Here is a 22,403-nt window from a genome sequence, read left to right as displayed (position 1 = left end):
TCTTAAAAATAAGAAAATGGAGCTATAATAATTTTCTCTCTTTTCCTTCTTTCCTTCTTATGATTCAGGCTGCATTCAGACAGCACTTTACTCAATTTTCCTTACCTGTTAATTTTATGTGATCTTTCACATGCCATAAAAGCTGGCAATTTAGCAGAACCAAGTGGAAATTTAGAACACATTTTTGTGTTAATTGCTTCCAGAAAAAAAATCTGTTTGCAACTCCGTTAACCTGGAAAATTGGGGGAATTTGGTGTCCTATTTTTCTTGCAGTTTTCTTGGGATCATGCCACCACTACTCATATAATAAAATTTGGGGCGGAATTCTGGCAAACAGAAGCGCACATATGCATAAAGGGTGGAGGTGGAGGCAACATGTCCAACAATGTCCACTGTTGTGTCACACCATGCCCACAGTGTGAATGACATTTAGCATGACATGGTGGTATATTGATATAAAAAACCCATAACGCCACAGGTACTCCAATGTGAAAGGAATATTAGAAATCAGGACAGAAGCGGTAGCATTATACTCAGGAAAACTAATGTAATAAATTCCACATCTGACTGCAGCCTCAATATTGTGGGCCCAATTCTGTGGAACTACCTCCTGCCTGAGATTACATGGGTCTGCTCGCTGTTGAATGTCAGGTGCTCGACACAGACTTGCCAATTCCAGCAGGCATTTTAAGGAAGTTTTCTGTTTTTATAATTCCTTTTAATTGATGTCATCCAAGGTATGCTTTTTAATTTTTATGTACACTACTCAGAAATGTTGATAGTTTAAGTGGTCAGGAAGCAGACTGTCCTTGCAATTTTTATTTTGGGGAAACTTTTAATTTTTTCCCTTTAAATTCCAGTTGATGGGAATTGATGTGCCTCAGTTTCTCCAATGGACCAGCCTCCATTGACAATCATCTCAGCAGTTATCATCAATCTGCTACTGTTTACTGTTAAAGGTGTGTCTATCTTAATATGTATTTAAGCTCTAATCACTGATGGTACGTTTTGTATGTTGCCATTCAACTTCCAGCTCTCCCTTATATACAGTACCTACCAAGATTTCACTTCATGCATCTGATGAACTGGACTTTCCGCTCAAGCTTATGTGCCAGAACAAATTTGCTGCTCTGTAAAGTGCCACAAGATTAACTGTTGCTTCTGCTATTTTACCTGTTATTTTAATGAATCATGTATTCAGTAATTTTTTATGGCTATAACTTGTTTCCTCTGCATTTTAAAGTACGTTGGAATCTGCTTTGTGATTCGTTCACCCAGAAAAGGAGGTTTGAAACTGTTTAAATCCATAAACAAGGCTAACCAAATGAAGATGTGATAGTTAGAAGTGGGACCCACCACCATGATTTCAACAGCTTAAATAAACAGATAAACACCTAGCTGATAGGCATTTTGTACCGCCAGCTTGTCATGTACTGCAGTCTGACACCAAAACTCTAGGGAAGTCATTCGTAAGCCCTGGGTATATAATGGCCTTTGCTTCAGTTTTTCCAGCTTGTTTTCTTAGCTGTTTTCCCCCATGATTCCTTCTCAAAACAATTCCTAGGTCCAGGCAGTGACATTTAATGGTGGCTTTCAGATGGCTTGGTGTTGCTACGGGAATGGCATTTATTTGTTTAACACATTTTGAGACTTCCTTTCCTCACATGGGATTTCAGAAGAAAAGAGAAATGCCTTATTATCTATTGGATTGTTTCCTTTTTGGCCCCCAAATGAGGCACTGCTTATTTCAAGGTGATGAGAGGCATTGAAGAGGGTGGCCGGATCCTTTCCTGAGAAATACCTGTTAAGGCAGGTGTGGCTAACCTGTAGCTCTCCAAATGTTTCCTGAACTACATCTCCCATCATCCTTGGCAATCAGCCATACTGGCTGGGCTGATGAGCGTCATAGTTCAGCTATTTCTGGAGGGCTCCTGGCTAGCTACCCCTGTCTGAACAGCTGCCTAGAGAACAAACCTCTTCAAGGGGAGTCTTTTCCGTGCTCAGCTCTGAGTGAGTACAGTTGCTGAAAAACGTTCACGGTTCCTCAGTTGCTGTGTTCCTGTGTGAGGTAATTGACTGTGGACTCTTCCAGTCATATTCCACCCTCGCTGGACTGCCTGCAACAGTGGCAACAGGGGGCAATCAATGGACCTGCTCCATCACCATCTTTGTTTAAAATATTCAGTCATCTGCTTGTCAGGAATTGCAGCCTCTAATGTCACTCTCTTTTAATAGCTGTAACTGTAGAAGAAACAGCCAATACCCTGAATCTCAACCAATCCTTGAGAAGCAATGGAGAAATTGGAAAGGAGACAGAGATGTTAAAGGTGAAGCCTCACAACATCACAATGGACCAGAAAATGCAGGATTTATTCAATCACTTTCCAAAGCCAAAGCCAAAGCCAGGTGAAAAGCAATTCTTTACTTTTTTATTTGTTGCCCAAGAGCCGTTCCCAAATTATTCAGATAAAAATAACCAGGCATCACCGTCATGGTGCCCTCCGTATGCTGTTAGACTCCAACTCCCATCAGCCCCAACCAGCATGGCCAGTAGTCAGGGATGATGGGAGTTGTAGTCCACCAGCTACATTCCTCTTGCATGTATTCATTGGATCTGTGTCTGTGATGAGGGAGTCACAGGTCTGGGTTTAGCATTACAGAGCTTGGAAAAGTTACTTTTTTGAACTACAACTCCCATCAGCCCCAGCCAGCATGGTGCTGGCTGGGGCTGATGGGAGATGTAGTTCAAAAAAGTAACTTTTCCAAGCTCTGTTGTGGTGTTCTTCAAAGCTTTGTTGGCATCTTCAGCCAAAGACAATATGTGAAGATGAGGACTTGGTCAGTTTGCAGGGTAGCTGCTTTGAGAGTTGGGCTTTCTGGCTGTGGTCTGAGCAGCTGGTTCCCAGAGTTCCTTCTTCACCGGAGCATATCACCTGCTCATTCCTAGTGGGCTTTCAGGTATCCTAGGGTCACACAAGCTCTCCAAGCCCTCATTTTCCAAGACAGCATTGGATGAGAAGGCACAGTTAATGCCTAGGTTGGTTTGGGGGATTATTGGGGCCATGTCTGTAAGAATTTATGGCAAATGACACAGCTTATTTAATTATAAAATATACATACCACCCTTCTTCCCAAAGAAGCCCAGAGCGGCAAACACACAAATGATACTACAATTACAACATCTAAAAACAGATCTCTACTTAAAAGGCTTGTTGGAAGAGGAAGGTCTTCAGTAAGCACAAAAAGATAACAGAGATGGTGCCTCTCTAATATTTAAGGGTAGGGAATTCCAAAGGGTAGGTGGCACAACACGACAGGCCCAATTTCTATACTGTGCAGGATGGATGTCCTGATAAGATGGCATCTGCAGGAGGCCCTTACCTGAAGAGCACAGTGACTGATTGGATATATAATGGGTGAGATGATCTTTCAGATATTGTCCAGGCCAACTCCCTTGGTTTCAGACTCAGACTCACTGGTTTGTCTTGCTCCATTACGTTTAATGTGGAATTTCAGCTTAGAGCTTTACATAGATCAACTTACAGATAGATTACATAGGATTCTGCATCTCTGCAGGACCTAACTAAGCATGACTACTCAAAACTAAGACATCACAGCAATTAGATACACCCCTTGAGTCCCTTTGGGTGGACTCTTTCTATTTGCTTGGGGGTTCACTGAAGGAGACTTTGTGAGCAAGTGAGTGCTCCTCCTGACTGGGAAAGCTGGAGCTATTTGTCCATGCCTGTGCATCTGTCTGCATGTGCTGGGTGGTGGCAGCATTTCACTGAGTTCCATCTCAGACAGGGACTCAGGTTGAGCTTTTGATTCATCCTCTAGAGGAGGCACACGCAACAGCTGTGGGTGAAGAAGGGGCTAGAGAGGAGGGAAAGGGGCAGGCTCTTGGTCAAACAGCATTTCTTCCATTGTAACTGGAGCTAAGGAGGGTGGACCTGTCACTATCAAAAGTGCTGGTCTTCTGTTTCAGCACCCCCCTGTTGCAAGCTACTGGGCTCCTCCCCTGAACCGCATTCTATCTCTTCCTCCTCCTGACCACTCCAGGAATGCTCCATGAAGCTGATGACAGATGTCCTAGACCAGAGCAGCGGCTTGAACCAAGGTTGATAGCTAATCTGCAGCCAGTGCAATTCTTTCAGCAGTGGTGTAATACAGTGGTGATATCCTACCCCAGTGGCCAGCCAAGGAGCCACATTTTGCACTAGTTGCAGCTTCCGGACCAACATCAAGAGCAGCCCCTTACAGAATGCATTGCGGTAATCCAACCTAGAGGTTACCCGTGCATGGACGACAGTGGTCAGGCTATCCTGGTCCAGAAATGGCTGTAAGTGTCTTACCAGCTGGTAAAAAGCACTCCTAGCCACTGAGGTCACCTGGGCCTTTAGTGACAAAGATGGATCCAGGAGCCACACCCCCAACAACAAATCTGCTTTTCCAGGGGGAGTCTGACCCCCATCCAAATCAGGCAATTGATCAATTACCTAGACTCTGGAACCACCCACCCACAGTGTCTCCATCTTGTCAGGATTTACAGTCAGTTTGACTCTCATCCAGCCAACTACCAAGTCCAGGCATCAGTGCAGGGCTTGTACGGCCTTTCCTGATTTGGTTGTTTCAGAGAAATAGAGCTGGGTATCACCAGTGTACTGATGACACCTCACCTCAAATTTCCCAAAGACCACTCCCAATGGCTTCATATGCCTTAATTTGCTAAATGGATTGCAGCGTAAAATATTCAGCCAATGAAGGCTGCCAACAGTTTGTCTCTTTGGTAGTGTCTATACCTGTGCTCTTAGTACCGAATGAACAAAGTTAAAGGAGGAATTCATTTAGTTGACTGTGCACACAGTATCTTAAGAATGGAGGAAGACCTACTCCCACATCAGAAACTGCACAAATCGTGCCATGGAAAATGTGTCATGTCAAACAGGGCAATCACTATTTAATGCAAAACAAGAAAAGAAAATAACATTGAAAAGGAGGAAGGAAAAAAAGATTTCCCTCTTTACAGAAAGAAGTCTTCAGTGCCAACTAAGTTGCTTGTTCCTCCTTTAGAATATTCTCCATTTTTCTTTTGGACGGTTGTGTATGTATATTATATATTTCCACGGCAGGTCTATGTGTGCTTGGAACATTACAGGTACCCTGGCTTTACAGAGTTTCGGATATTTACCAATTATTTACTTTTCTATTAATTGTCCAAGAGTTTCCAAACGATGCCACTAAGCATTGTGACAATAAGAGTTCACATTTATTGCTTTTTTTAACCATTTAGATCACAGTAAGCCTTCCACAGATCCAGTTCTTTTCATGCACAGAATACCTACACCCTGGCTCTACAGAATTTGGGATATTAATCAGAAGTTCCTCTTTCTGATGAACAACATGCTGGTAGCAGCTCCACGAAATCCCAGCAATTCAGGTAACTGTTCTTATCATAATTTTGCATCTCACAGTTCCTGCCTGCATTGACTGAACACTTGTGTCACTTCTGGGGCTCGGTAACCAGGTGCCAGGGAATGTCTGCTGCAGCCACATCTTCTTCAACAAGGCCAGAAATGATACTCTGTGACTTTTCCACAGGCCTCATGAGAGTTGCTCCAAAACTATGTTGCATTGAGTTAGTCTGCTGAACATGTAAAGAAGAGAACAAAACAAAAGACATTTAAAACTCCACATAAACATACATCACACAGAATGTTGTATTAGGCGTTTCAAATAAATTAAACTGGAAAACTAGAGAGATGGGAGTTCTGAAAGAAGTGATCTAATGGAACTTCTTGAGTACACAAGAAGCTTTCTCACACTAAGTTAGGGGACCATTTGTCTATTTAGTCTAGAATTTATTTATTTATTTGTTTAATTTAAGACAATTTATATACCGCTTGACTGTAGAAAACCTCTTAAGTGGCAGTGGCACTGACTGCAGTGACTTTTATGTTGCCTGTTACGTAGTACTTTTTAAGCGAGGTAATGATTCTTGTTTGAAAAATATCAATAAGGGGAATGCCAATTGGATACAACAGGACACAGACTTTACTTGTGGCTTGTGCAAGCACTAAAGTTATGGAATAGAACTAATGATGAGAAAAGTATTTTGTATACTTCTAGTGTCAGGGTCAAGTTTCTATTATAGACTAGCGTTTGACCTCATCATAAGTCTTATGGGACATTTCACTAGCTTTAGTTCTTATTGGCAAGAGATTGAGATTGAGAGAGAGAGAGACAGAGAGATCATGCTTCTTATTTCTTGTTCATTTTCAGAACACTTACTGTCTGTGACCCCAAACAGAGGTATTGAACAAAAAGATGAAAAAATATACCCCATCTTTATGGGTAACGAAGATGGGACACACACCTTGTCCTGTGTGGAATCTGGTGGAGGTCAACCTCAGCTAAAGTTAGTGGTGAGTTTCGTTTGTGGTTCAAAGTCACATTTGGTTATCTGAGAGGGTTTCCATTCAGTATACTACAAGACTGTATATATGATTAAGACTTGAGATCTGCTTATGCCTTCCGTACACTCAATTTTTAAAGAAGGGAATCCAATTTATAGTCTTGCTAAACAATTTCAGTGTTTTCCCAGTTGTCTTCTATTCCCCCCGCCCGGAACTGATTTATGATTTTTTTTGTTTGAAATATAACACAACTGCAGTAGCACTAGCCTGTTCAATCTGGAGAGGCAAAGCACTACTGAGGTTACTAAGGGCAGTTCTGCCTTTCATAACACTTTTTGTTTGAAAGTTGTTGTAAGCCACCTTGGGAGGGTTTCTTGCCCTGAAAGGTGGGATGCAGATTTATTAAATCAATCACTTGAAACACGTAAAGGTTTCCTGTCTGTAGGTTCTGACCATATTATTCCTTCCTGTTGAGTGTGGCTTGTGGATAGGTTATGGATTTCACCTTAGTTATTCAGCAGTACTGGATTTCTGTCTCTCTCTGGTGGTGAAATCTTGCTGTTTTGGTATAAAAACCATTAAAAGAAATGAAGGGAACCAGGAATTAAAGCACAGATGAGCAGTCTGTGGCCCTCCAGATGATGCTGGACACCAGCTCCCTTCAACCCCAGCCAGCACAGCCACTGGTCAGGGATGATGGGAGTCTGTATTCAGACTGGGATAAACATAGACATATTAGTGAAAATAACATACAAAATGCATTATATTGGAGGAAATTGCTTGCACAAAAGTGTATATTAGTCAAAACTGTACACAAAAATATGCTTATTGGGAGAAATTGAAACTAAAATGCTGACTAATGTTCATGAGGATTAAAAAACACACACATTGCTGCAGATATGGGAAGAGCTTAATTTAAGATCGGAAAAATGAGAAATCAAAAGTGACAGATTCAACCATCTCTATGTCTCTCTCTCTGTATATTTTTTTTAAAGGAGAAACGTATTATGGATCTGTATGAAAAAACCCAGGAATTGAAGAGCTTCACTTTCTTCTGTAAGGGTGGGAGCAGCAAGGAGACTGGCAGCTTTGAATCTGCAGCATTCCCAGGTTGGTTCATGAGCGCGTCGCCTGAGCCAAACAAGCCGATTGGTTTGAGTCGCCAAGGAGGTACTGAGATCACCCAGTTTTATGTTGAAAAAAAGGCTGAGAACCACCATTGAGTTGTGGAGGTGCTTCGCTGTCATCTTTGTTTCTTTTGTGCAGTAAACCTTAGCACACCCAGCACAACCAAGCAGAGCACAGAAAGCAGACAACGTACATTTGCTAAACCAGAAGAAGTTCACTCACCTACGTGATCAATGCTGTGCCATCTACCTAGTTGCAAGCACAATGCACTGGCACAAGGTACAGGCCTGGAATATATCTTGTGGAAGAGAACACCCAAATAGGATTTCTATGTAATTATAAAGGAAAATACTATGTATTTATGGCAATCAGAGTTTACCTGGTATTTAAATATAAGTGGAATAAAAGTATTTCTAAAACTGGCAACAAGCATTAAGAATAGACAACACATGATTCCTTATGCAAATGACTTTTTACTCTGCCTGGTAATAGATGTTATGCCCAGAAGGGTTCTAAAATATCTAAATGGTTGCAGTGATTCTTTGCTTTCAACTTATGTGTATCAGTCAGTATGAAAAGAATTAAACCTCCTTATTAGTTATTTAGTTATTGTTAATTTATATCTGTCCCCTTGAAGTTTGCAAATCCTTCCCCTGGATTTGAAAGCTTAGTCCATCAGAAATGCCAGCATGGGTCCATAGATCATTGAGGGTGAAGAGGTCCAGCTATGTAGAATTTCAAAATTGTAGAGATGGAGGGAGAGTGGCTTTTTTTGTCTACGGACTTCTCCAGATCACCAGCTTATTCAGCATTCTTTCTGATTTGCTTTTGCAGAGGTTATTTGTCTTGTTGCCCTTCAGATGTTGTTGGACTCCAGGTGCAGTACTGGAATAGGTGTCTTGATTACCATATGGTTCATATTTTAAGACAAGAATGTTGCCAATCATATATCATGTCAAGCATGATTCAGTTAGCAGGAAGTATTGGTACCCAGGGCAGAGCTTGGAAGATTACTTTTAAAAAGTAATAAATTACAGTTATAGTTACATGGCCCAAAAAAGTAGTACAATAGGGCCCCGCTTTACAGAGCTTCGCTTTACAGCGTTCCGCTAATACAGCGGTTGTGAATTGTAGAAAGGCCCCACTTTACAGCGCTTGTTCTGCTTTTATGGCGTTTTTTTGCCGCCGGGCGCCATTTTGGTCAATGTAAGTCAATGGGATCCGCTTTACAGCGGTTTTTGCTTTACAGCGGGGGTCCAGAACGTAATCCGCTGTATGAGCAGGGCCTTACTGTAATTACCATTACAATTACAATTGCTCTGAAAGTAACTGATTACTTTACTTTTCCTCCAAAGTAATCTCTACATTTACATTTCAGTTACTTTTTTTAAAAAGCCTACAAGGTGCCGGCCTTGGCTACTGCACATCTAAGTAGCCTAAAACAACATTAAAAATAAACAAACATACAGAGGTAATAGAATAATTGTTTTTATTCATAAGATAGCATGGGTGGTTTCTCCACTGGTAAGGGTGGTGGGGAGGGAGGCTGAGGCCACTACTCAGATCTTTGCATGTCAAACCAAGTGCAACCCCCCCCCTCAGCCAGCCAGCATAATCTCTCTCACTTAACCACCTCCCAGACCCTGCCCTGCCACCAACTTAGGGACACTTACTCAAGCAAATATTTTCCCCTGAGATGCAAAAAAGTTAAAATACTGCAAATGCAGCACAGTAGCCAGAGAGGGTGGTGGAGGCCACTTTGTGTGCCAAGTGTAAACACAGTATTCACACACACGCACATTGTCATCTTTCACCTCCACAGTTCTTTATCTCCATTCTGCCGCTGCCGCCTTCTCCTCCTTTATCCATGTTCTTGACCTCCGGATCCTTTTTCCCTCCACTCCATTTTTCACCACCACTATCTGTTTTTTTTAAATAATTGTTTCCTCCACTCCACCCCGTCTCACTCTTCGCCTCCTCCCTTGTCGCCTCCGATCCATCCACAGAGCATGAGGAAAGAGTGATGCTGCACAGAAGCCCAGTTTGAGGCACATGATTTTCATGCACAAATCAGAGGAGCAGAAGACTTCCCCTGCTCCCCTCCCCAAGTAATGCCCAAAAGTAATTCTGGAAACGTTACAATTACTCCACAAAAGTAGTAAAATTACTCCTAGTTCTATTACAATCAAAATGTAAAGGAATTACCCACTCGTTACTCAAAAAAGTAATGAATTACAAGTAATTCGTTACTTGTAACTAGTTACTTCCAAGCTCTGACCCAGGGTACCTGCAGTAGGAAGCATTAGTACCTTTAGTTTTCCTGCCCTCATACAAGAGATGTGCCATTTTTCACATACAATGGATTGTTCAGTGCCTTGATATTTGAGTCTCAGGTTAGGTCATATGATCAGCTAGACCAGGTCAATGAGCAGGTTAAACCTATAACCCCCAATGAACAAACAAGTAAAGATATACATCCTCATGCAAGATGCAGCAAGGCAAACAAGTGGAACATACATTCCCATAATACACAAGCTGTCCAGGACAGTAAAGTTCCATTCCTTTACAGTATATATGTTAAAAATGTTTACAGCTAGTTACAGTTTTAGTTGTGGATTGGGGTTAGGGATGCGGTTTGCTGCATGGTGCCAATCTGCATGCAGTTTGATAGTCCATCGTTTCCTTACTGGTCTGTCCTCCAAATTGCCATCAATTTGAGTTTATTCTTTATCCACTAGCTGCTGCTTTTACTGATCCATGTTGTGGGGGTTTTGCTCGGGAAAAAAAGATATTAATTTTGATATTTTAATAATAATAATAATAATAATAATAATAAATTTAATTTCTTTGTCGCCTATCTGGCCAATGGCCACTCTAGGCGACTTACAAAATTATTAAAATACAATTAATAAAATACAGTAATACAATAAAAACAATAGATCTACAACAACAATATTAAAACTGGGTAGGAGGCATTACAATTATATCGATTAACCCTCCCCGGATACCCCGAAGGCCTGCTGAAAAAGCCAGGTCTTTAAGGCTTTCCGAAAAATTATTCTTAAAATTGATGTTTTAAGAGGCTTTTTTAAAGTCATTTTTCAAAAATAGCCATGGAAATTTGCTACATTAAAATTTGATCTCAATAATTGAAAATAAACAATGGAAAATTCAATACCACATCCAAACTGGGTGGAATTCTAGCATATCCCTAATCTGGAGGTATACATCACAATTAGGTATCACACTATTTAACTTGAAGCAGACTCAAGGTTGATATGGAATTTTTCTGTCCAGCTATACTGTGTATTGAACAGAGTTTATTTTAGCAGGATACATTATTCCATTTCAAACAATTAGAATTTGAAATCTGCAGGGGCGCATGCACCAATTTCCAGTTGTTGTAATGTTTAGGAAGTGGTTTATGAATAATAATTATTTCTAAGTTGGACCTGAGCTGACATTTCCAGGAAGAACTTTCAGGGTAGTCAGCTTTAATTTCAGTTTCAAGTGTAGAAGATTTGAACATGGAAGATTGGTCCCAGGCTATGGTCTGAAGGGACATGAGCCAGCACAGATCTGGTCAGTGCCTGGATGGGAGACCGCCTGGGAACCATATGTAAGCCGCCTTGGGTTTCTACTATGAAAAGAAAGGCGGGGTATAAATGTAATAAATAATAAAAAAAATAAAAAATAAACATGAGATGCATAATGCCCAAATTGTTGCCATTAAGTGGAGAACAAGACCCTTCTAGGTTGGCTTGGTATTGTAGTGGGTGAATTGCATGCTGGGATGTGTAGTTAAAGATGTTAAAAAAAGTTCTGGGAGGAATAGGAAAGGGTGGGGTTGGAATGTTTGGAGAAGCGTGGAGTTGAGTTTTCATTTCAGTTCTCAGTGAGTTGGTGGAATAAAGAAGCTTCAAGTATTTGTCTCTGCATTTTTTAATTTCTTCCTATGCAACAGCCAGGCAGTCTTTCTAGTTAGCTCTTTCACCAATGCAAATATGAAAGCTAGATGAACATCCTGTATGCAACCAATTCATGCAATCAGCATTGCAGAAAGTTCTGTCTCCTCTAACTGAAAGCGGCAACATGCCTTATAAAACAAATGGTTATGTGAGCTCATGGTTGCTCAGAGGTGTTTTTCTCTCTCTCAGCACTTTTTGAATAGAGAAAGAAAATCCAACTAGGCATTCCCCAGAGGGCTTATGAACTTTTGTACAGCTGATGGACCTGCAAAACTTGTTAAGTTACTGTTGAAACTGCAACAGGACTTGCAACTTCTGTGAACAGCAGACTGCCTATAAGCCTTAGCCAAGAGCTTGATATGCAAATTGCCATCAAGCATGTGAATCATACCCACCCGTCTCACTGAGCAGTTATAAAGTGTGCAAATCCTACAAGAGAGCACAGAGAGGGATCTTTTTGTCCAGGACACAGGACTTCCTCGCATCAGCACAGGTACTATCTCCTCAGTTACTTCTTTGAACCTTCTCTCCTTGTGTTAGAATGGTAGCCTTTTCGAATTTAGTGCCTTTCAGATATTGTTGGAGTTCCATCTTCAATGACCATTGGCCATGTTGGCTGAGGCTGATGGGAGTTGTAGTTGACAAAATCTGAAGGGTACCAGGTCTGGAACTGCTATGCTAGATTGCTTGCTTCAACTGCTAATTCATCTGAGAGGCAGAAGATCTATATTTCGCCTGTCCCTTGCTCCATTTCCCACCATTATGGTCAATTGGGAATGAAACTGAGGGAGTCATAATTTCCTTAAGACTTTAGTGAGCAAGATTAGTTCAGATGTCCTTTTATTGCTTGCTGATTCTTAAACATTCCATTCTGCTTCTTTATGTTCTACTTTTTATCATAGTAGTAAACGTTTTTACCATGAAGCTCACTGGGCGACCTTGGGCCAGTCACTGCCTCTCAGCCTCATGAAAACCCTATTCATAGGGTCGCCATAAGTCGGAATCAACTTGAAGGCAGTACATTTACATTTTTTGTACCTTCTGCGTTTTTATAACGCAAAGGCATGGACATCTGTTTCTTTTTTATTCTTTTTGTGCAAGATTCATGCTCCTTAAATAACCAAATCTTAAAAACCCTCCCACAAAAACTCTGCCTTCACCACCACATGGAGATGCACTCCTAGATCTGTCATATTGCATCTCTCTCTCTCTCTCTCTCTCATTTATAGGCTTGTCATGCACTGTAGCCCATAGGGATGGAATGATCTGTCAATTTCAGTTCTCTCAGGATCTCATTTTCCCAATCTTAAATCCAGTTCTCAACATTTCTGCAGCAGTTTGTGATTTTTTTTAAAAAAAATAACCTCATGAGAATTCTTCCATTTTAGTGCAATTTTCTCGCAATAAACACATTTTTTTGCATGCAGTTTTGACAAGTGTACACATTTTCACAAGCATTTTCTCCTGATACAATGTATTCTTGTATGTTATTTTCACTAATATATTCATTTTTGTAAACACTGGTTGGAGAACTGCATCACAAAATTCAGATAAGTGAGAATTTTGACAGACTGGCTGCGTTTCTGTTCTCATATCATTTCAGAAAGCGCAAATTTGATAAATTTGGCTTTAAACACAAACTGAAATGGATTTCTCCCCTGTTATCAGCAGCCTGACACCAAAACACTGAGGAAACCTTTCCTAAGCCCTGGTTATATAATGGCTTTTGCTTCTGTTTTTCCAGCCTGTTTTCTTAGTTGGCTTTCTTCACGCAAGTCCTTCACATAACAATTCCTAGGCCTCATCAGTTCCTTTTAACCTTGATCTTTGGATGGTTGGTGTTGCTATGGGAATGGCATATATATCAATTTAGAAATAGTTTTAGACCCACTCTGCTGGGCATCCATGGGCAGGAACTCACCAAAGGCACCTATTCCCACTGCCCTCTCTCCTTTATACAAATGTGCACAGTCGCAGGGAGTGCGCAACTTGACAGCTTTTCTTAGGCATTAGGTGTGTTATAGCACATTCTACTTACCCCAGTCTATTCCAGTGAGCCCTACCCAAGAGCTCTCTTGCAAAAGGCCAGTGCAGTCCTTACTACTTGTTCAAGTAAGGCAACTTCTTTGTTGGGAGCTTAGCCCTGACTCAGCCTTTTTCTGGGGCACGCACAAAGAAAGGTGAAATCCCCTATCAGTTCCCTTCCAGGACCTTTCCACATTTCCAAGTAAGCAAAAAGGTCCACTGAATTGTTAAGAGTACTGGGAAATTAGCAGAGTTTAGCTTAGTGTGGCTTGCTCAGTGTTTCTGTGCCGTGTGTGTGTGTGTGGTTGACTTTTACTTTGCTTTGAATCACAGAGATTTCAGACTTGGTTCAAAAACGAAGAGACAACTTTATTAAAAGAAATACATACTTGATAGAAAAGACTCTAGTCCCAACTAACTAGGACAGAGGCACCATGACCAGGCTTGGTTGTTGCTCTCATGCTTCAGGGAGAGAAGACAAAGAAAGAGGAGGAAGAAGGAGAGTTTAGAAGTGCAATCAACTCCCTGAGAGTATCAGTTTACAATAGCAGGAAGGCAGGTGGAAGAACTAGGGATGGGGTTCGGTAGCTGGTACTTATGCGTTTGCATTCTGACAGTCTGGCTTTCGATACCGATCCACCATTGTTTTGTCCCGATTGTTTGTGCAATTGCTGATTTGCGGTTTTTCCCCCAGCAAAAAAATAATGTAATTGCTAACAAAAATGTTAATGAAAAAGCTTATGCTGTAGGCACTTGTTCTGCTGAGTTAAGAATGCATCAGCTTAGAGGAAAGCTGTTTGCGAAGCCAGGAACAAAATTCGGAGCGGATTTTTTTTAAAAAAAACATGCCGGTGACAGCTGCAACTTGCTGCAAGAAATCAATGCCGGTCCAAAAACAATGTGGATTGTCAGTTTATGTCAAAATCTGGTAATAAATCCAATAGCTAATATTCTCCCTCATCCCTAAGAGGAAGACAGGTAAGGATAGGTAGCCTAGCCAACTAGAGGACCCGCTATCTCCCCTCAGGTATGTAAGTATCTCCTAATAAACACATTTTTGTATGTTGTTTTGACCAATGTACACATTTTTGCAAGCCATTTCTCATCATATAATACATTTTTGCACGTTATTTTCATTCATATATTCATTTTTATGCACACTTTCCCCTAGTTTATGCACTTTTGTAAACATTGTTTGGTGAAATGGATCACAAAATTCAAGTAAGTGCAAATTTCAAAGGATTTCAGTTCTCATATTGTATTGGAAAGTGAGAATTTGATATGTTCGGCTTGAAATGCAAACTGAATCAAAATTCACACCCATTCCTACTGCAGGGCCACACATTCCCCGTCCCTGCTCTAGAGCTAGAGAGACACACACTGTGTATATAAGGTTTCCCTACCCCTTTGATTAAAAAAAGAAAGAAGAAAAAAGAATGGTGTCTGCTCATTTCAGTGTAATGAGGGGTATGGAAGACTATGGCTAAATCCTTTCCAGATAAACAACTCTTAATGGCTTTGTTAAATGTAAATGTATTGCCTTCAAGTCGATTCTGACTTATGGCGACCCTATGAATAGGGTTTTCATGGTAAGCGGTATTCAGAGGGGGTTTACCATTCCCTTCCTCTGAGGCTGAGAGGCAGTGACTGGCCCGAGGTCACCCAGTGAGCTTCATGGCTGTGTGGGGATTCAAACGTCTCCAGGGTCGTAGTCCAACATCTTAACCACTACACCACAATCCAACAGACATGGCCTGTTGCTAAAATACAATAATAGAAAAAACTGGACCTGTAGGACTTCTGATAGGAGTTCAAGGAAGAGATAATTTAAACAGGAAAGGAACTAGGAATGTTTCCAGACTGTAAGAGTTTGACATGCATTTATTTGTAAGTCCACTTTATCACATTTTTTTAAAAAAAAATCTGAATGAAAATTCACATTTGTTTGAACATGTTTAGATTGTTTTTAAATTTTTAAAAATTGTTTTTTTAGATTGTTTTTTTGTGTTTTAAAATTTGTATATTTGTTTTTAAACCACCCAGAGAGCTTCGGCTATGGGGCGGTATATAAATGTAATAAATAAATAATGCATTTTGTATGTATTTTATACTAAAATAATAAAATATGCATTTGTGGTATTTTAAATTTTTTGGTCTGACAACTGTTTTGCAAAATTCAGGGGAGTGCAAAAGCAAAGGATGACTGTGTTCCAGTTATTTAATTAGGTGAAAATTAGTTGATTTCCTTAAAACTGTGGGCAAAACTAAGGGCGCAATCCAACTTGTATTTACACTGGGCTGAGAGGAGTTGACAGAACAGCAGAAGCTTTCATCTCGGCCCAGCCGTGGCAGCACTGGGATCCTGCCAGCTCAGCCAGGGGTCCACTGGAGAAGCCCAGCCCAATGGAAGGGGTGCTGGCAAAAGCTGGCATAAGGCCTGAAAAAGGGGCATTCCAGGGGCACATTGGAGGAGGGGCTAAGGGGGGACTTAGGTGACATCCAAATTGTGTTTGGTGTGCTCCTGCAGGTCCCAATCCAGGCCAAAGGTATGCCGGGATAAATGTCGGTCTAAGAAAATGATTACAATGGAAGTCAATTGAGAGTATTTACTTCCCGATAGGAGTATTCGTGACAGCTGGCTTTTACTTTCTGGTCCCTGCATGCAGCTCCCAGCTGAGCTAGCGCTAAGCCAGCCCAGTAACTCCTGAATGCCAAATGGAAACTGCAGACCTTCCTGCCAGCTCCTCTTGCACCAGCTCTCTTTCTGCCTGCTTCCCATGAGGTGGATTGCTCTGCCCATCCTTGAGCAACATCCCCAGCTATAAACATCATTACTAAGAAGGATTGACATTTGAGGCATATGATGTGGGCTTGTCCAGTGATATATTATTTCTGGTCTGAAGTTGTCATCTGTTTTCATTTTGTAATGGTTAAATCCACGATATTTGAAGATATTCATGCACTTTTAAATTATATTCCTGTAGTAGGAGGGTGAACAGCAGGACAACAAAAGTGGATATTTTAGCCCTTATGGTAGCTAAGAGACATCGAGTCTGGAAGGATAAATACCCTCCATCTGTTACACAATAGACCTCACTGCCCTGGCTACATTGGAACATATTTCATATAGACATCAGTTTCGAGTGGATACCTATCTGGACATCTGGAGAGCTTATATTAATTTATATGCTTAACTCAAGATGCAGATACTAATGGTTATTGTACCTGTAATGTTAAGTGATGGAGGTTCACTGCATTATTATTAGCATTTACATATTATTTTTTCTTTGTTTTTTAAACTTTTGTATCTTTAATATTTTCATTTTATCATTTTACTTTGTTCTCTTATTTCCTTTCATTGTTAAATTTGCAAATAAAATAATAATTTTTAAAAACTTTGTTGACAATGCTTCAAAGGCAGTTCTGTCAGTTCTGTCAGCAGTTCTGGAAGGTTGATTTACTGGGCTCTCTTGATTTTTGAGTGTTTGTTGTTGTGCACCATGCTCTTCTACATTGTAATATTTATAGGGATATAATATCCTGATTTATCTCCGCAGTACTTTCTATACTTGGGGAACTCAGATGAATTTTATGTTTCAGTTTTAATGGCAGACTCTAACCCTAACATTACAGAATTATTTTCAACTGAGTTCTACACATGAAATGAATGAATCTAAGTTACTAATGTCTATTAATATCAGTGGATCTACACTGAGTAGGACTTGCAGTGAATATCACCCACTGTCTTGCTGCATCCTCTCTGTAGTAATCAAAATTAGGCCACAGCTGTCGAGAGAAAGAGTTTTGAGTCAGAATTGTATTTTTCATTTCTCATGGATTTTGCTATACTCTTTTTAAAAAAGGGCATGTGTTTTTGTCTGGTGTGGTTGTCTTGACAGTCCAATACTGCATCTGATGTTTATGGTCTGTAGATCAAACAAACTAAACTGGAAACTCATCAGGGATCACAGCCGATGATGGCACTCTCTTTTAACATCTCTAACTGCAGAAGAGGCAACTGATTTCCTGAACCTCGACCAATCCTTGATAAGAAATGAAGAAAGTGGGAAAAGATAAAAAGATGAAGCACTATAAGAAGACTGTTGATCAGGAAATGATAGATTTATTCCATCATTATAAAAAGCCAGAACCAGGTAAAAAGCAATTATTTATTTTTCTATTAATTGTCCTAGAGTTTCCAAACGATGCCAATAAGCATTGTGACAACAACAACAGTTCACATTTATTGCTTTTTTAACCATTTAGATCACAGTGAGCCTTCCACAGATCCAGTTGTTGGTATTGCCTCACTACCTACACCCTGGCTCTACAGAATTTGGGATATTAATCAGAAGTTCCTCTTTCTGATGAACAACGTCCTGGTATCAGCTCCACAAAATTCCAACTCATCAGGTAACAGCTCTGTCACACTCTTCACACTTCTCTGCTTCTCCCAATTACTGATTGAACTCAAGTGTAAATTCTGGAACTGGGTAACTCTTATGAGCCACAGCAAGCATGACCAATGGACAGAGATGGTGGGAGTTGTAGTACAGCAACATCTGGAGGGCCAAAGGTTCCCCACATTTGCTCTAATGGTTGATGAGGAATGGCTGTAGCTCACTGATAGAACACATGGATGCAGAATAATGTGTTTAATACTACGTGAAAAACATGTACTCTGCCACTGAGGCTGGTACTCATTTTGTGAGGTAACAACTTTTTGTTGTTAAAATAATCCATAAAAGGATTGCAAATCACATCAGGATACAGAATACCTGGGCTGTGCAAGCTGCTTGTGCTATGTAATAGAACTCTCATGATATAACATATGTCTAGGGTACGGATTAACTCCTTTATTATACAGCCATGAGAGTGGATGTATACTATAACCAGCGTGGATTTTTCACATTCTGCAATGTTAAATGGAAAATACCTCCGCATGCCATTCTGATGCTTCCCATTAGCTCATTTCAAAACAAAACCTTACAAAACTTATAGTCCTGAACTCAGTAACACTTGCTTAACAACCTGCTAAATTTTCATGGCGATACACAAAACAGTCAGAGAGAATAGAGTTCAAAGTGTTTTCAAGAGAGTTTTCAAGAGAGAAAAAAAAACCAGAGCCCTTTTGGACTTTCTTCTCTGAGAGTTCTCATAATCTGTTGAAATTCATTAAAAATCAACCATGTTCACAGAGTACCTGTAATCCTAATACTGACCTTGCCCCATACTATGGCCTTCATCTTCTGCAGGTTAAAAGTTAAAAAAAAATGTCTGGCTGATTTTTAATTAATTCAAGAAATTTTGGCTGGAACCCTATGATAATGTCGGGCACGCTCAGTAAGAACCAACTGTCAGAGTTCTAAAAACCAGACTGACAGCTGCTGAGCTTTAATCAGGAGGCCACACCCACACCAGACTTTGATTTCATTTGAGATAGTCATGGCTTCCCTCAGAGAATCCTGGGAAGTGTAGTTTGTGAAGGGTGCTGAGAGGAGACTCCTGTTCCCCTGAGACAGCTTCAGTTGCCAGACTGGTTCAACAGTCAGCCACTCTGATTGAAGGTCTGTGAGGGGAACAGGGCATCTCCTAGCAACTCTCAGCACCTTTCACTAACTACACTTCCCAGGATTCTTTGGGAGAAGCCATGACTGTCTAAAGTGAAATAAAGGTCTGGTGTGGATGTGGCCAGGCACAGCTTTGGTTTAAATTTGGGTGGGAGGCTACTTGTGCCTGCTGTAGAATAAAAAGGTGGATGAAATGCTGAAAAGCAATGATACTGTTCACAATGCTTTCCTTTTGGAAAGGAAAGGGGCTTCCCTTCTGCCCAGTGCCCACCCACCCAATCTCCTTCCCTTCTCCTCCCCCTGGTCAGTGTTGGACTATGACCTGGGAGACCAGGGTTCGAATCCCCACACAACCATGAAGCTCACTGGGTGTCCTTGGGCCAGTCACTGCCTCTCAGTCTCAGAAGAAGGAAATGGAAAACTACCTCTGAATACCGTTTACCATTAAACTCCTATTCATAGGGTTGCCTTAAGTCGGGAATGACTTGAGGGCAGTCCATTTCCATTTTCAAACATGATTGCACATAAATAAATCCCATTGAACTCAAAAAGTATGCAAATGATCAAACCCACCCTCCCTTCTCCTCCTTCCTATTCCCTCCCTTTTGCCCCTTCCCTCCCCCTTCCTTTGCCCCTCCCTCCCCATCCTCATCCCCTTCCAATCCGTTCCTTCCCCTTCCATCTCCTCCCCCTCCCCTTCCTCCTCCCCATGGTCAGTTTTACCTATCTTAAGCATGATTGCATGGAAGTAAATACCACTGAACTCTATAAGCATGCAAATGATCAAACCTGCCCTCCCCTCCCCCTTCCTTTGCCCCCCTCCAATACTCTCCTTCCCTTCCCCCTCCCTTTCCTTCCCCATGGTCAGTTTTTCCTATCCTAACCATGATTGCATAGGAATAAATCTCATTGAACTCAATAAGCATGCAAATGATCAGACCTGCTTTCCCCTCCTTTCTCTCCTCTCCCTTCCTCCTCCCCACCCCTCTTCTTTCTTCTTCCTCCCCTGCCACTCCAGCCCTCCCTCCTTCCCCCTGCACAGTTTTACCTATCCTAAGCAGGGCAGGCTGCAGCCATGCAGGGGCCCTTGAGCACCAGCCTGCCCCGGGCCCCTCTGCTCCCCTTCTGCAATCTGCAGCAGGAGCAGCAGATTGCAGGACAGGAGCTTCCTAGCTGCCCGCCATCTCCCCACTATCCCCCCACTTCACCTACCTTTCTCTGCTCTTCTTTGCGGCTGTGCGCACTGCGCACGCAAGGTTGCCATCAATCAAGATGGTGGCCAAGGTTTCCGTAAGAGGCTGAAGTCGTTGCCACCAACTTGGTTGATGGCACGCATTGCTACCATCAACCAAGATGGTGGCAGAGGCTTCAGCCCCTTACGGAAACCTTGGCCACCATCTTGATTGATGGCAACCCTGCGCGCACTGCAAAAAAATAGCAGAGAGAAAAGTAGGTGAAGCAGGGGGATGGCAGGTGGCTCGGAAGCTCCTCCTGTCCTGCAATTTGTGGCTCCTGGACAGTTTTGCATAGCTAACATCATCCGCGTGGATTACTTATTCTACAATTACACGCGTGCACGAGCAGTGGTCACTTTCAGGGATTGGAACCTTGCCAGATTGGTGTATGATTGCAGAAATGTTTTCACTGTGAGTGAGATAGCAATCTCAAGATTTTTTGAGAATGTCGCCCCTCCACAGGCCTTGGGCTACTCCTCTCTCCCTCCTCAAAAAAATGATGTGGAAAATGAGCCCAACAACTCCACCAATCTGATTGAGTTAGACACCTATAAAGGCTCTGTTCCCTCACCTCTGGGCGGAGGTGATTTTTCTATAACTCAGTCGAGAATGTGTTCCACAATTAAGGGAAAGGAATTACTAGATAACGAAGAATGCCAACTAATAGAATCCTTTCAAGCCTTGCCCTCCGATCATCAAAACGAAATCGTGAAAAGGCTGGACCTGTTAAAAACTTATCTGGAAAATTTGCAAAGCAGAACAAGCTAGCCTATCTAACAAAAGGAGTATACATTGGGGGCAGACAGAGGCTGCACCAATTCCACGGGTATCTGAGGAGAGAACCCCCCAGGTGGGAAAATACTCTCTAAACCAACAGACAATTGCAGAAATTAATTTAGCCGCCTGCAAAAGTGAACCAAGCAGCGACAGGAGCAATTTAGCCCCTATTGCATTAAAGACAAATTTGGGACAATCAATTGCACCTCTTGGCTCAATATGTGTTACCTAGAAAAAGATGTAATGGGTTCCCCCGGGAGGAGCATTGACCCTGACGGCCAACCACTAAATCCTGTGGGCTGAATTATTTCCAATGTCAGCAGATCGAGTCCAACTTCAGAGGCAATTGTCTATCTGGAGGAAGCTGTGGAGTGACGGGAAGAGTATTTCCCCAATATTGCTTCAACCAATCTACCACGAAACAGCGAGAGCGAATCTAACATCCAAGCTGCACAAAGTAGAAAGTATCTAGAGACTACAACACCTATGCCTGGAGCTAAACTGCCCTGTAATCGCAAACTTGAGGATACAGACAAAAGGCGGACTCACCTGCCTAACCAGTTCAAATCCCCCACGCAAGTGGGAATCCGGGCGTAACCAACATTGTGGCCTCAATGGTGTGCCTCTGCTTTCTTTTGCTGAGGGGCAATTAATGGACCTTAAATAGCTTGGTCCACCTATAAACCTCCTGTCTTGGAACATTGCAGGATGGAAGAATAAATTGGCGGATTTGTGTTTTATCCGCTACTTGCAGTCCTTTGATATTGTTTGCCACCAGGAGCCTTGGCTCCTGGAAAAAAATTCTCTCAATCTACAAGGCTTCAGAATCTGGGAGCAACCCGCCCTGAAAACTTCTTTTCTGGGCCGAGGTAGTGGAAGTCTGGCCATTTTGATCTCCTCAACCTTAGAGGTACAGATCTCTGAGGTAGTTGAGTCGGTTCCCAACTTCTGCCAGGTCTTAGTCATCAGAGGATGTAAGATGTCCCCTTTTATATGTGTTAATGTTTACTTTCCCCCTCAAACCTCTAGATTTGCAGCTGGGTCTTGGAGCAAACAAACAACCTCCTGCCAGATTATCCCTTTCATTTTCTCCTTATTTGTGGTGATTTTAATGCAAGGATGGGAAATAGCTATCCTCTGCTGGAAAAGGGCCTGGGTCTTGACCTTGGGGAAATAGTAAGCCTTCTCCAATTTTCACAAGACAAGAAAATCAATAAGTATGGACAAGCTCTTTTTTCTTTAATTTTTAAATTTCAGCTAGTTTGTTTTAATGGCACTTAATTA

The 22,403-nt window shown here is 41.6% G+C and overlaps 1 protein-coding gene and 1 long non-coding RNA gene across 4 annotated transcripts; both read left to right on the top strand.

Moving 5' to 3' along the window:
* The first annotated feature begins 864 nt into the window (after positions 1-864).
* On the top strand, positions 865-9,001 carry LOC133368456 (interleukin-36 receptor antagonist protein-like). 2 transcript variants are annotated; one of them, XM_061592719.1, is made up of 5 exons: positions 865-959; positions 2,236-2,406; positions 5,294-5,440; positions 6,283-6,425; positions 7,412-9,000. In XM_061592719.1, the coding sequence occupies exons 1-5, from the start codon at positions 893-895 to the stop codon at positions 7,637-7,639; spliced, it is 756 nt and encodes a 251-aa protein (XP_061448703.1). In that variant the 5' UTR covers positions 865-892; the 3' UTR covers positions 7,640-9,000. The 2 variants fall into 2 exon arrangements, with proteins under 2 accessions (XP_061448703.1, XP_061448704.1); XM_061592720.1 differs by lacking the exon at positions 865-959 and adding an exon at positions 1,944-2,068 and having other exon boundaries at positions 7,412-9,001.
* Positions 9,002-11,870: 2,869 nt separating this feature from the next.
* Positions 11,871-17,892, top strand: LOC133368592 (uncharacterized). Of its 2 annotated transcripts, none has more exons than XR_009758701.1 (3): positions 11,871-12,005; positions 17,470-17,691; positions 17,804-17,892. It is a non-coding gene; the product is annotated as an uncharacterized LOC133368592 (long non-coding RNA). The 2 variants fall into 2 exon arrangements; XR_009758702.1 differs by having other exon boundaries at positions 11,889-12,005; positions 17,547-17,691.
* Positions 17,893-22,403: the final 4,511 nt, after the last annotated feature.

The sequence above is a fragment of the Rhineura floridana genome, chromosome 12 (assembly GCF_030035675.1).
Source record: "Rhineura floridana isolate rRhiFlo1 chromosome 12, rRhiFlo1.hap2, whole genome shotgun sequence".
NCBI classification, from domain to species: domain Eukaryota; kingdom Metazoa; phylum Chordata; class Lepidosauria; order Squamata; family Rhineuridae; genus Rhineura; species Rhineura floridana.
The sequence above is the reverse complement of the archived record's forward strand: the minus strand, read 5'-3'. Positions and strand labels throughout refer to the sequence as shown.